Genomic DNA, 16,538 nt, shown 5'->3' on the forward strand with positions numbered 1-16,538 from the left:
TCATGCACAGGAGCAGTTTTTGGGATTTAAAAAAAATGTCAGGATTTAATAACCCAAGAAATGAGAACAAACAAAATGTATTGACTAACGTGGGCACTAAATGAGCTCATCTGAACAGAGCTGAACTCAAATCGATTGATTCCAACTAAACATTAAGCTGACCTGTGGGGAACAGACACAGTTCAGTGTATTTGAGCTTATGGGCTAAATTATGAATTATATGTGAAACCTTTCAATAATGCTCAGAGGATTTCTTGAAGCAGACCAGTGATGACATGGAACACTTTCCAGTTTTCTGCCCGGACAGCTTAATGGCCAGTTTTGCTATAGATGTTTTTTTTTTTTTTTATTGATGATGAAGATGAACCAACATTCTTTACGAACAGCATGTCTCATTCTGTGTCCGTCAGTAAAGGGGAGGCAACAGCTATCGAGACAGAACTACTGAGGGACTACAGGTTTGGACAGCAGCAGCTGATAGAGATTTGGGGACAAGCGTGCGCCCTCGCCATCACTAAGGTCTGTACACCTTCTATCTTCCATCTTTTATGTTGTAAGTCTGTCTTTATTCCCATCTTAATTCTTTCTTGCTTTCTTGTTACCCCCACATGAGGCAAACCCACATCCATTCATGAATCCATCTGGCCATCCAAATTTGTGTGGTCATGGGTAGGTTCATCCAAAATTACTCCAGTAAATAAAAGCTTGGACAAATAACATCATTCCAGTATGTTGTTACTGCAGTTTTACTGTGAAATGGATTGTGGCTTGAATGTGCTGTTATGCTTTCAAAAGCTTGTTTCTTTGGACCATTGAACCCGAAGCACCAAAACAATCAACACTGGTCACATTCATAACAACGTGGTGTGTGTGTGTGTGTGTGTGTGTGTGTGTGTGTGTGTGTGTGTGGTGTGTCTGAATTTTTGGGTGAATTTAGCATTACACTTAGTAGCTGTATAACAAGCAGTTCAGCCATATTTTTTCATATACTGTACTGTGTAATATGTTTTTTTGATTAGTATGTGTGCTCTCTTACTCTCAGCTCTTTGTACTGCATTGAAATAGCAAAGTTCAACTCAAACAACATTTACTAACCATTTGTCAAACAAAGCTTTTTTTCAGTCCTTACATAAATTTTGTCAGGATCTACACCGATCCGATCAAAACTTTCTTTTTTTTTTTTAATTTCAAATTCACCAAATGTTTTTGTAAACATTTTCAGATCACTGTCATGTTATGTCACAAAATGCAATTAGTAGCCTCTACTGTGTAGCGCAGAGCAAACCATCTCTAAACGTCACTGATTTACCATTTGTCATTTACCATTTGATCGTGCGAGGGCAAAAAGTCACAGCTGCTGCTTCTTACACTCCTAATTTACATTAACTTGCATGCAAAATGTGTGATTATTATGTCGAGGAAATGCTCCAACTTTCTGTGACATTTACTACCGAACATTCGAGGCAGAACACCTGAGCTCACTCAGTGGCAGCGCTCCTTAACCCAACCACACCGGTCCAGAACCACAGCTCTTCTTCTCTGGGGTGGCTGCAATTTCATTGTGCTGTGATCTGGACTGCGTCAAGCTGAGAGTGCATGTCTGTGGGTGTGCATGTCTGTGGGTGTGGGTATGTGTGTCTGTGGGTGTGTGTGTGTGTGTGTGTGTGTCAGTGGAGGGCTGTTAGAAACATATGTGGTTCCCTTTGACCAGACCACTGGCTTGGTCTACAGCCACACTGGTTTCCTCAGCGGGCTCTTCAGCAGGCTGTGATGAATAAGAGTCTGAGCTACAAGACACATGAAACCTTGCTTTGCTGTCAGAAGGAGGGGTGAGGAGAAAAAGAGGGAAAGAGACGAAGAAAAAAAAAAAGAAAGAGAGGTGAGCAGAAACACTAACGAGTAGTTTATAGGAAAGAAAAAGTGCCAGCATCGGCTTAATAAGACATCTTGCTTTAGAAAAATCCAAGAGGGGACAGATATGAAACTGGGGACAAAAAAGAAAAGCTGAGACAGGCAGAGTGACAGCATCAGTCAGAAGTAGAGACTTTATGTTTTCCCATCAGAGTGTGTGATTAAACCCACCACATCCACTTCCCCTCTATTATCATGAGCTGCTGCTGCTGGACCCGCATGCCTGGCCCTCCACCACCAGCCCCGACAGCATAGCCTTACTAGACAAACATGGCCTGGATGCTGTAGCTCACTGCTGCCCACAGCCGCCGCCGGCACGCTACCGCTTACATGACATCATTGCTATTTAGGGAAAATTACAGTAGAAGGAGATGCAGACAGTCTGATTTCATTGCTGGCCTACTGCTGTTGGCTTCCAAGTACACCACACAAACAAGCATGTGCTTTGTCACACACGCACACACACACACCTACACGTCAGGTTGCCAGACAGATTATAGGTTTTCTGTAAGTAATCCTTTTATTGTTCCAACAGCAGCGGCCACAACCACCAGGTCCAGACTGTGTGTGTGTTTCTGCATCAGTCTGAGGCTTTTCAACACCTGAGTGCAGACAGCAGACGTTTTTGTTACCACACAGCTATAAAAGAGTTTACAGGAGCCCCTGGACTTTAGTTTGGTCTTCTAGTATAAATATTAAAGGCAGTATTTTTCTGCATATGTGAGTATATTTGTGTTTTTAGGACCCTGATGATGTTTTCTCAGGTTCGGTGTGTGTTTCAGGTTGATTGGAGGTGAAGGCTCATGTGCCATTAACAATTATTTCAAAGAGGTATTCCCGCAGAGACGTAATTACAATCAAGACAGACATTTTCTACAGTAGTTGTGTGCATGTGTTGGTGTGTGCACTCTGCACTCTCATGAACTTTCATTTTAATTGGGGCCCTTCCTGAAGTTTGCACCCATGTTTAACTTTTAAAAGTGTTCAGAAGAGATAATTGATAATTGACAGCATAGTTTAAATATAAACTCTCTTATAAGGATTTGGATTTAAAGAACTGTTATATAGAGACACACGACACCAGCAACGTTCATGGAAACAACATCAAACAGCAACCAGATGACAAACCTGCTGAACAGATGCAACAAACCCCCTGTCTGCACTTGTAGAAACCACATATACATTAAAAAATATAATAAATATCACACTCGCTGGGAAACATCTGAACAAATTTATTAACATAAAACTGAGTCATAAAACCATTTTTCCCCCCCCCAAAATAAATTTGATGCAGAGAATTTGAACTGTTTGAAACATTTGACATGATCACAGATTTGTACTGAGATACTTCAAGCTGATAAAGAAAAGGAGTGAAGTTGTTGCTAATTACTTCCACTTATTCGGTGAACGATTTGAAAGCTCATTATCAGAACAGTAGTTTGAATAGATATGTGTTGGGGTATCAAGTTTTTCCCTCTCAGAGAGATGGGACAAAAGCCTCATAATTGATCAGAGCTGTGCCTGAATTGATCCGGCCAGATCCATTTCTGGCTCCACACCTTCAGCAGTGTGTAATGTCTGCAGGCAGCATGAAAAGGCTCCAACACGGATCCTCCTGATGCTCCTCAACATTTACAGAAAAAGTCATTAAACCTTCTCGAGAATTTGTGCATGTTTAAAAAAAAAAAAAAAAAGCAGACCGAGACAGAGAGAGTTCAAAGGAAAGGAGTCACAAGACGGCCAAGCTAATACAGGCAGGTTGTTTTTGCTCCACGGCAGGAACCAAGCCTTACACATAGAAATATTCATCTGTGCAGCTTTACGTCCACCATTTCTTTGCTTACATTTTTATTTTTGTCTTGTAATACCTTATGTACATGAGTGGTTTGACAGCAGGGGGCATCACTAACAGACATGCTTAGTCTGTAATGGCTTGTTGTAGTAATTACAGATAGCATTCCCTCCAGGGGGCAGATCAGCTCAGAACTCTGAACATGATGCCACACACACATTTACATTTACAGAAGGGGTAAAATTGCAAAAAAATCGACCTTCAGTCTAAGATGAAAATGAAAGACGTCCTGTTTTCATGTGTTCTAGTCTTTAGTTGTTTCCTATCAATCACCACCTTCTGTATCTCCGATAATATTATCAGCCCGATGGCCCTAAAGGGCCATAACAGCTTCTCCTCCTCCTCATTGAGGCTACGTGATAATTTCTCAGCTGAGCTGTTATGAAGAAGATAACGGCCGCTTTGTTTCCTCGAGGATTCATCGCTGTATGTAATACTCTCAGACTCTTGTTATATTCAGTTATCCGATGTGGGGATTGGCCTATTTCTCCAAATAAACGTTCTCCTTGTGAATAATTGTGAAACAGGAAGTGAATAGACTTAATGCACAGTGGAAGAATTTCAGTTTATTTCAAGCTCAACATTTGGAAGGTCAAAATGAAAAGAGCATAATGTCCTCCCTCTGTCGGAACCAACATAATATAAAGTTATAATTTCAATAATATGACACATAAAATTTTTATAGCCTGAAAATGAAAGTGTAATTATTTTGTAATGGTGCAGCCATGTAGTAACTGTAAATAACTTTTAGGTACAATAAAACAATACAGATGGAAAAAAAATATTTTATTAGGTTGTAACCGCTCATAAATTATGGCGTAACTACTTTTTGAATACAGGATTCTCCTGAAATAATTACAAGTTACAGAGACGTCACAAAAAGGGGGATGTTATAAATTCGTTCATGAATATGTGTATCTGTTTAAAAGTCCACCACTTTAATTTCAGCCATAAATGCAACACTGTACCCAGAAATCATTTCATCACATCTCTCATAAAAATAGTTACATTATTAATCTAGTTTCCAACATACAATATATAAAAATGGCTAGCCTTTAATTAAAAATGTGCTATTTTGTTCTATTTATACGTTATCCTCTCTTTTATGAGCCCCGCAATTACAAAATACTTGGACTATAATTTGTGGCCTGTGATCTAAACGTTTCTGTGAACTGCAGTCATGGACTATTTCTAGCAGTGATAAAACTGGGTTAATTGGTCTTTCAACTTGTGTTCTGACAAACATTTATTGGGCTCTAATTGAACAGGATTTCGGCATGAACTCAGTTTTCCCTCAATCTCCAACTCTTCTTCTCGTTCATGAAATTATGCTGGGAACAATCATTCTTGTGTCATGTAATCATGCAGAAACTCTCAATTAAAATGCGCTAAAGCCCCCGAAAGCATCAGCTAACAATCCATAATGTGGCAATGAATCTGATGCTTTCAGGAATCTGTGGAAAATGAAGCCAGACACGTTCAGGGCTTTAAGTAATGATCGCGGCGGGGTGTGTGTGTGTATATACACACACACTTGCATACATTCCGTCACACAGCACTTCTGTTTAGGTGTCGGAGATGGAAGATTACCTAGTCAGGATGACAGTTCCACAGGCGAATACCCGTCAATTTTAAGAAGGTGCACTGTGATTTATAAGGGAACGTGTGGCCAGTAAACGAGGCAGATGCCAGCAGCTCGCTCCACTCAGGACGTACACGGAAAGTGTGTTATATATATACGGAAGCATCCCATGGTGAGGACACTGCTATTTTTCCACTGCTGCCAGGGTTATTTTAATGAGATTGGACCTTTTCACATAGATGGAAGAGACAGAGGAGCCGGGGCCATTTCCAACCTCGTCTGGCATCCCTGGCATGCTGCGGTCAGGCACTCTGAATATGATGGAGAGGCTGAGGTTCAGATCGGATGACCCTCATTGAAGCCTGAGTTGGAGGGATAATACTGAATCTATCTTCTTCTTGCTGTCACTATTGTTCTCTATCAATAACCCCTTCTATTTTCTCTTCCACACATTTCCTTTATCCCTTTGTTGTACATTTTCCCCTTCCCTCAGTCATCAGCTCAAACTCCGTTTCTAACTCTTCTTCTTTTGTTGTGGTGTCTCCACCAGGCCTACCCTCTCAGCTCTCTAGCAAAGAAACAGCCAACAGTGCTGGTGATCTGTGGTGCAGAGCAGAACGGCTCCATTGGCCTGGTGTGTGCCCGACACCTGCGCATGTTTGTAAGTAACCTAAGAGTACATAAGTGTAAAAAGTGAGTGTCTGCAATCCAACAACATGACAAATGATCTGGAATAAAACAGTCTGGTTCTTAGTGAAGCATTTAGACGATACAAATAAAACCAACCAATCTTTCAAACTTTAACTTGCGTCATGACTTACAGGGGATCTCGTATACAGGCCCTCAGTGTTTTACAGAATTTCACTTCAGCTCCTGTAAACGGCTCGGGGCAGTTATCCCGTTACGCTCTCTGCAAGGGCACTCAGACAGTCATGATATCATGCTATTGTTACTCTCGTTAAAGCCGTCTTGTGCCTTTCCTCTGTGGCCGCAATGTGATGTCATGATCATGATGTCTGCAGCTCAAGCCGCATACGGACTGACATTTCAAGATGAACTGCTTTTGGCAGAGGAAGCTCTATCCTCTCCAAACATACAACAGATCAAAAGTAGTAACTTTTCGTTTGAGCGCATAGTGCTATGGCCTTGGCCCGGCCTGTGACTTTATTGTGAGGGATATATTGGATGTGTTTTTAGGATCTTTGGCTTAGAGTGGAATGCATCTATACACTTTACCATATGTGTCGGACATACTAGATTTACAGCGCATTGATAGTTCTGATTAAAAACACGTTAGACAGACTTTATTTGAGCAACCCGATAGCTCTCTCTGGACTCTCTCTTCCCCTCTCTGCCGACTCTGTCTTTTCCCCCTCAAGCCCAAGAACAAGGTCACAGGTCATCTTTTGAGCGATATATATATATTTTTTTACCCTGGAATTCCAGAAATGAATAAGAAGCATCTATATAACTTTACCAGTTAGACATTGATTCCCTCTATCAAATATTTATTGGGTATTTGTCTGCTACTTTCTGCTTTATTGATTCTAATGTTTTTACCTTCTGCCTTGTGTAATTTTTTTTTACCTATTGTGAAACATTTACCCCATATTGAAATGTGCTACATAAATAATGTTTTAATATTATTATTCCTAAAGTGACTGCACACTACACCAGGCCGATTGGGACCTCACTTGTCTGAGTTTGCTCTAACTTGAGAAGCTTAAATACTTACTTTGGCCTACGAATCGCTCTCTTGGTGTAAGAGTGTATGTTTTCCATGGTGTGATGTGATCCCTGTCAGCAGAACGACACGCAAGCATATGTGTGAGGCACGCACACACATACACACGCATGTACACGCATGCACAGCCTTAAGACCCTGACGCAGAGCTGTGAATGTGATTAGACGGAGCACAGAAAGAAATGATCGACTGCAGGCGAACAGTCCATCTTGATTCTCGCATCACTCCATGTTTACAATAGCAGGTTGTGTCTTAATCTGTCAAGCATGTTTGATTATTTCCATTGCTGGGTATGAGGGGTCTGTATGTATGCAGGTATGCTGTATACCTGGACAACACACCTATTTATTGTGAGAAAGAAAAAACAAGTATGGTCATTTCGTTCTGGTGGGTTGTTCATATTGAAATAAACATGATGTTATGTTTGGCTTGCTGCATGTGCTTTATAGACCATCACAGCATGGAAACCTTATGGTGTTAGTCATTTCTCGCTTACTGAAAAAACAGGAATTTCACATGTGTGCAAAAACCCACGTTATTACATGTGACCACATACACATGGGATTTTGGACATGCGATACAAAAATTGTGAAAACATGTTAAGAATTTGGGAAATATTTAGATCACATGTGCTTGCACAGGTGAAACATGTAATTTTCCCATGGGAAACTGCCCATGGTTTTCAAACAATTTCATGGTTTAATGTGACATTCCCATGTGAAACCTATGGGATTACATGTGAAACCCATTGCATAATTTGCAAATCCCATGTATATTACCATTTGAAACGCATATAGATATTCATGTGTAATCCATGTGATTACATTTGACACCCACGCATATTCTCAGACAAAACCCTAACCTTTATCCATGTGAAATCCATGGGATTATATGTGAAAACCTTGGTGTTATATGTGAAAACCCATGTATGTTGCCATATGAAACGCATACAGTTACCTATGTGAAACCCATGGTATCACATGTAAAAACTATGGGATTACATGTAAAACCCTGTTAGGGCTAGGCGTGTGAACCCAAATGCAGACGCACTATGGAGGCAGGGGAAAGTTAAAAGTGTTTAATACAAGAAATAGTAGATTAATTGGATTAAATGGTAAGGGAAGCCTTACACTTCAGGTTCTGCAAGTATTGATATCATTTTTCAATACTTCTAATGTTTGTGTTTTTCAATACTTACTAACTGCACTTGTAGAACATGTGTTGGGGGGGGGGGGTATGGCATAACTCGTGTTATTGAACTCGAAAAAATATAAATATTTATACTATATAAATATAGTGTGGTATGTTGTCCAAAATTCCATACAAATGTCATAGTATAGCATGTGGTCCAAAGCGACATAAAATTTTTATAGTATGGCATGTGGTGCAAAATGTAAATATAAAGTCATAGTATTGCATGTGGACCGTTTTGTAAAAAAAAAAAATGTCATAGTATGGTATGTCATCCAAAATGTCATAAAAATGGCACAGCATAGAATGTTGTCCAAAATGTCCTAAAAATTGTATTGTATGGCATGTCGTCCAAAATGTAATGAAAATTTCATAATAGAGCATGTGGACCAAATTGTCAAAAAAAAATTATAGTGTGGTATGTTGTCTAAAATGTCATACGGCTGTGGTGAAATTTTATATAAAATGTCATAATATAGTTTGTGGTCCAAAATATAATGGAGCTGTCATACTTTAGGATGTCGTCCAAAGTGTCATAAAAACGTTGTAGTATATCATGTGATCCAAAATGTCATAAAGTTATTATGCAGCATGTTGTCCAAGATGTCGTAAAAATGTCAAACTTTTGCCTTGCCGCCCAGCAGCTTTCCCTGATGACAAAGATGAACAGTGCCTTGGTTTCTATGATGTTGAGGACCTCATGTTATTTTTCTGATGGGGAAGAAGGTGTCGAAGTCTTCTGGCTTTCTGAAAGGTCACTGCTGGCCTTTGCTGCTTTCCTTTTGAAATCCTTTGTTTTTGCCTCTGCTCCCTCTGTCTTCCTGCAGTCTTCAGAACAGGGGTCTCCAACCAGTAGTTCGCGGAGCTCTCGGAGGAAAAAAAGGTTGGAGACCCCTGCTTTACAAGGATGGCCAGCGATATTGGCAGCAATGACACGGTTGCCACTTGCCTCCGAGCTGACGTCCTGGGCCTGGGCGTCAGTTCCCTCCAGCTCCTCGTGCTCCATACATTAAAGCTTTCCTGTGGGGCTCCAGGGGCCCAGCACCCCCTCTTGGTGAGACTAGCAAAAGGAGTTGGGGCAGAGCTGGCAGAAAGCCTCAGAGTTTTTTCCTGCAGACATCATGGGGATGCCAGGGGCGGTGCCGGTGGCCTGCAGGAAGCGATACCAAATGATACGAGCATATGTAGAACATGGGAAGAAACTAGTGATTACGTTCCTTATTAACTTGAATCAAGTCAAAAAATATCCACAGCAAAAGCAAAACTGAACAAAGAGAGAAATAAACTCGGAAACCAGAATGAATAAAAGAAGTGTGTCTGTAAAACATTATTTTCGATGCATAAACTGGATATGAAAACAATCTTGAAATGTAGTTATAAAGCACAACAATTTAGCAGATTAGAGACCGCCATACTGTCTTTTCGTAAATTATTTTAACGAAATCCCCCAAAAAGTCCTCTAAAGACAGTCTTTGTGCTCCATCATCGACAACAACTGTCTAGTTTCAGTAAGAGATTTGAATGTGTGCACAAGATGTCATCCCTTTGCTCTCAATGAACTGTGTGCAGAAACAGAACACTACCAGACACCATCCAGAACATCTTCCCTCAAGGCAAAGAACTGTTACTCTGTCAGACGTGAGCATCAACTGGAAAACGACCTTTCATCCACCCTTTGCTTGTTTCTGTCTCATGGCTCATTCCCGTTCACGCTCGGTGACACCGACAATCATTTCGAGCTCTTCCTTAGTGGAACACATTTTTTAATGGCAGAACTGCTGAAGGTCAAGGTCATGCTAGGGCCACAGGCGAACCCCAGGAGAGAAGCTAATAGCAGATTACATTCAACCTGGCTGCTCTGTTGAAATCACGATGGGAATGGCATCTTTAACATTGCAATTGTGTTTTATATGAATTATCTGCAGATATTACAGTTCAATATTTTGAATGAGATTTTTAAATGCCGTGAGCATTCCTTACACGTCTACTGTATTGGGGCTGCATCAGAAAAAAATGATCTGGATGAAATGACCTTTTGAAAGATATTTATGTATTTTATGACCTTGAGGATATCTTATCAAGGACCGTGTTTTGTTGAAAAAGATGGACATAAAACGGATAAACACAAACTTACATGATCAAACGTGGGCAAACGCACACTGACACTATTTCGCAGGTCGTGGGTTTTTAAGATTTATCTCTGTGGCTGTGTGAAGATCATAGGTCACAGGTGCTTCCTGCTGAGCATCACAGACTTTTCATACTGCAGGGGTCTGGATTTCCGCTCTTCTTAGCTTCCACAAGGGAAGTATTCATTCAGGGAGCAGACTGTAGAAACCACAACTTCTGATCACCAGTCAACAGTATTTTCACTTGTCGTGAGCTGCTGGCCAAATGCACACTGAAGCATCACTCGCACTCAAGCATGTCATTGTCCGCTTAAACCACTGGTTCTGATATTTGGCAACCTTTTCTTTATTTTTGTGGTTTTCTCTCCTCATTCATGTCCTTTCCCGTTTCCTCTCGTGTCTCATCTGATGCAGGAGTACGAGCCCACCATCTACCACCCTAAACGCTCCTCTCACAGTCTACACCAGGATTTCACAGTTCAGTGTGAGAAGATGGACATCCCTTTCCTCTCCTATCTCCCTACAGAGGTCAGCAGCATAACATTTTTTCAGAAGCTTCAGTCTTTTTTTGATTAAATTCTGTAAAGTTTTATTGTAAAGTTTAGTTACTTAGGCTCTCTAAAGGGAACACAATCGCTCAATCAGCACCTATAAAACTCGCTGATTGTATCTTGTTTGTTTAATCTAGTTTTTTTTTAAATTTTTTTTAACCCATAGCTCATGAACTACCAGTAGCCTGCGATCCGGTTCTGAGTAGTTCGCAGAAGGTTCAAACAATATGCAGTGTTTCCCATACATAGACTTACTTGATATATTGACGACTGCCTAAGTATATTTGGCGACCTATTATAGCATTTTTTAAATGTATTTATTTTTGGATTTGTCCAAGAGAACAACGATATCGATGCAATTAACGAGTGGACAATCTCCCCTTGCTCCCTTCACCTGTTTCTACTCCACACTGTATCAGTGCGGCAGAAGTTGAGCTACGCCCTAAGTGTCACACACAGAGATCAGAGGACAGAAACTGCGACCTGCAACATGCCTGCAAAACACAGCAGAGATTCTTACACTGCGCTGTAATGAAACGGGTTCTCATAAATTAGGTAAATGACATGGATACAATATGTTGGTCTGGACAGTAACAGCAGGACCAGAGCTATAAAGTGAGTGTCGCACTGCAACTTACATTGAAGTTTGGCTGAATGCCACGACTTTTCAAATTGAAAGCCCTCCAGTTTCACAGGGTCCAGCCTTAAACTGGGTTTTGACCTTGACGTGTTTCTTTCAGGAAGGGCAGTAGGTCTTAATCAAAGGGTAAAACACTGAGTAGTCCTGGTTAAATCTTATATTATAACGCTTTATTAGACCCTTTTCAAACAGGTTTGGCTAGACAAAGAGTTGTGTGCGCTGCAGTGCATTTAGGGGAAATCTGTCCCAACCTCCAGATTGGGAACCCAGTGAATCGTGGACAAGAAGTAAATGTTATAGTTTATTCATACCGTGTTGCGTTCTGCTCAGGTGCAGCTCATAAACGATGCCTACAACCTAGTGATCGATGCCATGATGGGCCCAGAAGCAGACTGTGCCGACATTAGGGAGCCATACTCTGGTATTCTGGTCACCCTGAAGCACGTGAAGACTCCCATTGCCAGTGTGGACGTGCCCTCAGGTAAGTGTTCTTACAAACTGTAGATATCAGACATAAAGGCCCAGAAATAATGGCACGCTAAATGAGCCTCCAGGCAGCTCGCTAGGAACCTTGGCTCCCCGGGAGGAGTTTTCCAAATCGAGAGGCATACATGGATGAGTGTGAGTTCGTTGTACTCCAAACACATGATCTGCTGAAATCAGCACAAAATCATCACTGTGCTTCTCTCCAAAAATGCCTCTTGTTCTCTTCCTCAGGTTGGGATGTAGAAGAACCAAATCAGGATGGGATAAACCCTGAAGTTCTCATCTCACTCACAGCACCAAAGAAGTGTGCCATGAGTTTCTCAGGGAAGCATTTCTTGGCCGGACGCTTCCTGCCCTATGACATCCAGAAGAAATACGAGCTTAACCTCCCAGTCTACCCTGGCACAGACAGCCTCATAGAACTGTAACGCATGGAAGCGTACAAGCCGGTTTGCCACTCATTTGGAAAACATATGGTTAATCTATTCTGTTTTTTTAATTTTATAGATTGTTAATGTGATTTATTGTTAACATCTCAGTTGTGTAGATAAGGATACAAATTAGCCAAATGTGATGTGAAGCTACAATAGAAGGATAATATTTAGAAACTGTGGTTTGAGTCATGTCTTTTTAGGGAACGGCATGAGGAGTTTTGTGTCAATCCACTTGTAAAAGCTGTAGCATTACACTGTTTTCGGAATACTTTGCAAGAGAAACTTCTCATTCCACAGTCAGCGAAGAAAGATGAATTTTCTATGATGCCAATAAGTGGAATTTTTTTTTTTTTCAAAACTTTTTACTGTTAAGAAGCTTTTATGTTTTTACGTTTGACTTTCTACTCTGAAAATGCTGCTGAGCTGAGTTGGTGTAGGTTGGCAATTTCAAAATGCTATGGTTATGTATTTTTAGTTTGTTTGGTCAGCCTGCACTTGTGCATTACTTTGGTTTCAGTTTGCATTATTTGCTTTTACAGAAGGCCCAGACAGGTCTTGTTGTCCATTAAAAGAAAAGTCCCATTTTAAGGAAATGTCCACTTTCTGGTGTTTTGTTTTCCTTCACTTAAAGCAGCACAGACAAGTAGACAGAAAAAAAAAACATTAAAATATTATGAGATGAATTAAAGCTGCGCTAATCAATTTTCTTGTATCAACAGTGGATCAAATAACTATGTAATGAGAAAGGAGGTAACTCTTCGTACCAAATCTATAGATGATTACCACTCAACTCTGCAGTTTCCATCAGCTTAATGAGATAGTTTCCTCAGTATCTGATGGAGACCAAAAACAGAGCTAAAAGAAGTGTCAATTCGCGATTGATTAGAAGTCTAGAAACTCAACCCGAAATGTATATTAGGGCCCTTGTCCGTCAAAGCAGGTTTTTTTTCCCCAACTGAAAACGGTAGACACTCTTCTGAAAATGCATAGCCGGGAGCGCTTTTAAACGCTTTGGAGGCACAGCGTATTTTCATTTGAGACGCTTTGGTTGCTATGATACCAAATATCCACGGAAGTAAAGGTTTATCTTACGTGTTGAAAGTACCTAATTTCACAGAAAGTTTGTGTCGTCAACAAATACTAGGTTTAAAAACGCGTAGAATACTTGCTCTGGATGAAAGGTAGACTGAAGCTCGTAGGCGGAGAGGACAGAACTGCCGGTCAATGTGTTCATTCGATTTTGTGTGCGAGGAAACATCATCGCGAGCATCATTGTTTGGGTCAAGAGCTGAAGTTGGACGGAGCCCGGTTCAAGGATTTCTTCCGTATGAGCAGAACACAGTGGGAAGTTTTGCTCCGGAAAGTTGGACCTTTCATTTCAAGAAAAGACACACAAATTGCAGGGAGGCCATCAGCTTAGTTTTTCTGAGCTATGTGCAGAGGAGAAAAAGACATGTTTACATCAGGTTTTGAGGTATTTGTCCCCCCCCCGCCTCCTTCTTCACCGTGATTGGAATGCTGGGTAAAAAGTGACAGAAACGAACACCGTGTTTTAAAAGTTAAATATTTTCAACTCTTGGCAACCGGGAAAAAAAAAAGTACGTCAGAAATATTGCCATCATGAAGTCAAAATTCCGCATATTCCACTGCCACCATGTGGCCAAAGAACTCAATTAATTTAGCTTTAAATAAATGCAGATAAACAGATGCACTTCTTTCACACTATTTCCACTCGTACAACTCGCACAACAATGATAATGTTCAAATAATATATTTTTGTTTTATTGATCATTTCTTTGATCTTCAAAGCTGAGGAAAAAGTACTGTGAGGGCGGGCGGCTGCCAAAACAGGCTTTTGAACGCAGCCTGTTCCGTTAAACAATAATCACTAATCACCAGCCCACCTAGCTGTGTAATGTGCACATCACATGCAATTAAGGCTGGGCTTCTCAGATGATTGCACACTGTTACATCTGTTTATTGTTTCCCAACTGGATTTGATTTAGTAATGAAAGCCATAAACAGGTGTGATCAGGCTATAATCAGCTGTGGAGGAAGGTCTCTCATTATTGAGCTCATGCTGCAGGCTTCAGACTAAGGCTGCTGTGCCGTTTTTCAGATGAGGTCATTTGTATTTATACGAAGCACAGGAGCTTCTTGTGCATACTAATGCATCAGTGGCTGACGTGTGTGCACATATGTGAGTGTAGAAAGTCAGTGAAAAGGAATGTTAATCCATTATTTGCTCTGTGGTATTAAATCTGTCAGAAGTGAGCTGACAAAAGTGGTGGAAGTATGTGTGAGCTCTCAGTGGTTCTGTCTTTCATGCCTGTCCAATTCCTGTCAGGAAACAATGACTTGCCACCTCTTTGTCACTTTGTGCTTCTCATGAGATGGGCTGAGTGATGAGCTTTAGAGTCGTCTGTGACCTGGAGAATTGAACAATCATAACTGACAGCAGCACTTGTTGTAATACCCAGTGAGGGACAGTCCTACACAAAAAAAACCAAATGGAGTTAGCAAGAAAGAGTTGCTCAGTGCTTATAACACAATATAAGCTATAGTTGCTAACAATCTACATGATCTCAGTACCATAAAAATAAATATACATTTTCGGGAAAGATTGCATGTTTCAGATTCAAAACATATTTTAAGAGTCGGGCTTATCAACTTTCAATGTTTGATTGTTTCTAACATTTAGTGTTTTGTTGTGCCTCACTGATATCCTTGGCCAAAGGCATTAGATATTATATTTTTGAATGTGGTCCACAGGGAATGCCTGGAGGAAATTTAATTAGATCCGTCACAAATGTCCACTTGGACTCGAGGATGAATTGAAAGGTCACTGATACCTCACGAAACACGTTTGTGGCTATAACTCAAGAATTCATATGTTAATTCTGACACAATTTCACAGAAATGTCTAACAGGATAAAATGATGAAGTGATGACATTTCATATCCAAAGGGTCAAAGATTGTGACTATACTTCACATTTCATCAGATAGTAAATTGGTGACAATAAATCTTGGGTGTCCACCTTGAAACTGGGGTAATTGTGTACATCTTCTGAGTTGTCAGGTTGAAGATGTGTGACGCCTCCATGTTTAAGAATTTGTAGCTTCTTTGCTGCAACATCAATATTTTAAAGCATCGGCCACTTTCCGTCAGGTTTATTGGTCTAGCGTGTGGACACATATAAAGATTCATTCAAAGTCTTCACTAGATATATCACGAGTCTGGACCATAGACTGTCCATAAAAGTGGATATTGCTTCTGGGTCTGAAAAGTGAGGCCAATGTGGAAGGGCCTTAAAGGGCAATTACAAAAAGGCTCTGGCTCAATGGACTCCAATTAAACTTTTCTCATGAAATACAAAGTCAGTACATTTTTCCACGAGTCATTATGGTGTTGTTCACTTAAATTGCCCATTTATAATAATTTTCCAGAGGTCCATCTAAAAATAATTCCATCATTACTTAGATATTAGGCTTAAAAAAGAGGTATGTTTAGGGGCGTGTCTGGTTCATTGACAGTCCTGTGGTGCAGTCAGGTTTCCGCTATAGGTGGGGAGGATGTAGTGTCCTCGGGTTCCCAATCAGATTGAGTCAGATCCACCGCTCGTTCCCCCCCAGCTTGTCCAAATATGGTCTCTTGTGTTTCTAAAATAGCAAAATGGTAAAAATCAATAATTTAAGGCTTCAGAACCACAGTTCACCAACTGATAGTTGATGTCTGTTGGGGTTGCCACTTAGTCTGGACCATAAGCGGTGTAAAAAGTGGACGGAGCATCCAGCTCTGGAAAATGAGGCCAATACGGAAGTACTTTAAACTGCAATACCACCAAGTGCCACTATGGATTGTCTCCAGAAAGGCTCTGGATGCATACACTCCCTTTCAACTTCAATCATAAAATGCAAAATTATTTAAAAAAAACAAACAAAGTTCCTTTAGTCATTTCTAAATGTAGTCCTTCTAAATAGTTTTTTGGAGGTCCATCTGAAAATAATTTGATTGT

The 16,538-nt window shown here is 40.6% G+C and overlaps 1 protein-coding gene across 2 annotated transcripts in view; it reads left to right on the forward strand.

The window, feature by feature from the left end:
- yjefn3 (YjeF N-terminal domain containing 3) overlaps positions 1 to 13,120 on the forward strand; it is a 42,112-nt gene extending 28,992 nt beyond the window's left edge. For both annotated transcript variants that reach the window (XM_069150156.1, XM_069150157.1), the window contains 5 exons: positions 411 to 519; positions 5,896 to 6,006; positions 10,825 to 10,938; positions 11,932 to 12,082; positions 12,319 to 13,120. In XM_069150156.1, coding sequence (XP_069006257.1) covers positions 411 to 519; positions 5,896 to 6,006; positions 10,825 to 10,938; positions 11,932 to 12,082; positions 12,319 to 12,515 — 682 coding nt within the window. In that variant the 3' untranslated portion in view covers positions 12,516 to 13,120. The remainder of the gene's footprint in view (positions 1 to 410; positions 520 to 5,895; positions 6,007 to 10,824; positions 10,939 to 11,931; positions 12,083 to 12,318) is intronic.
- The last annotated feature ends 3,418 nt before the right edge of the window (positions 13,121 to 16,538 follow it).

The sequence above is a fragment of the Embiotoca jacksoni genome, unplaced genomic scaffold (genome assembly GCF_022577435.1).
Source record: "Embiotoca jacksoni isolate LCO1_2020_lvr unplaced genomic scaffold, fEmbJac1.0.p SCAF_16, whole genome shotgun sequence".
In the NCBI taxonomy this organism is placed as follows: Eukaryota; Metazoa; Chordata; class Actinopteri; family Embiotocidae; genus Embiotoca; species Embiotoca jacksoni.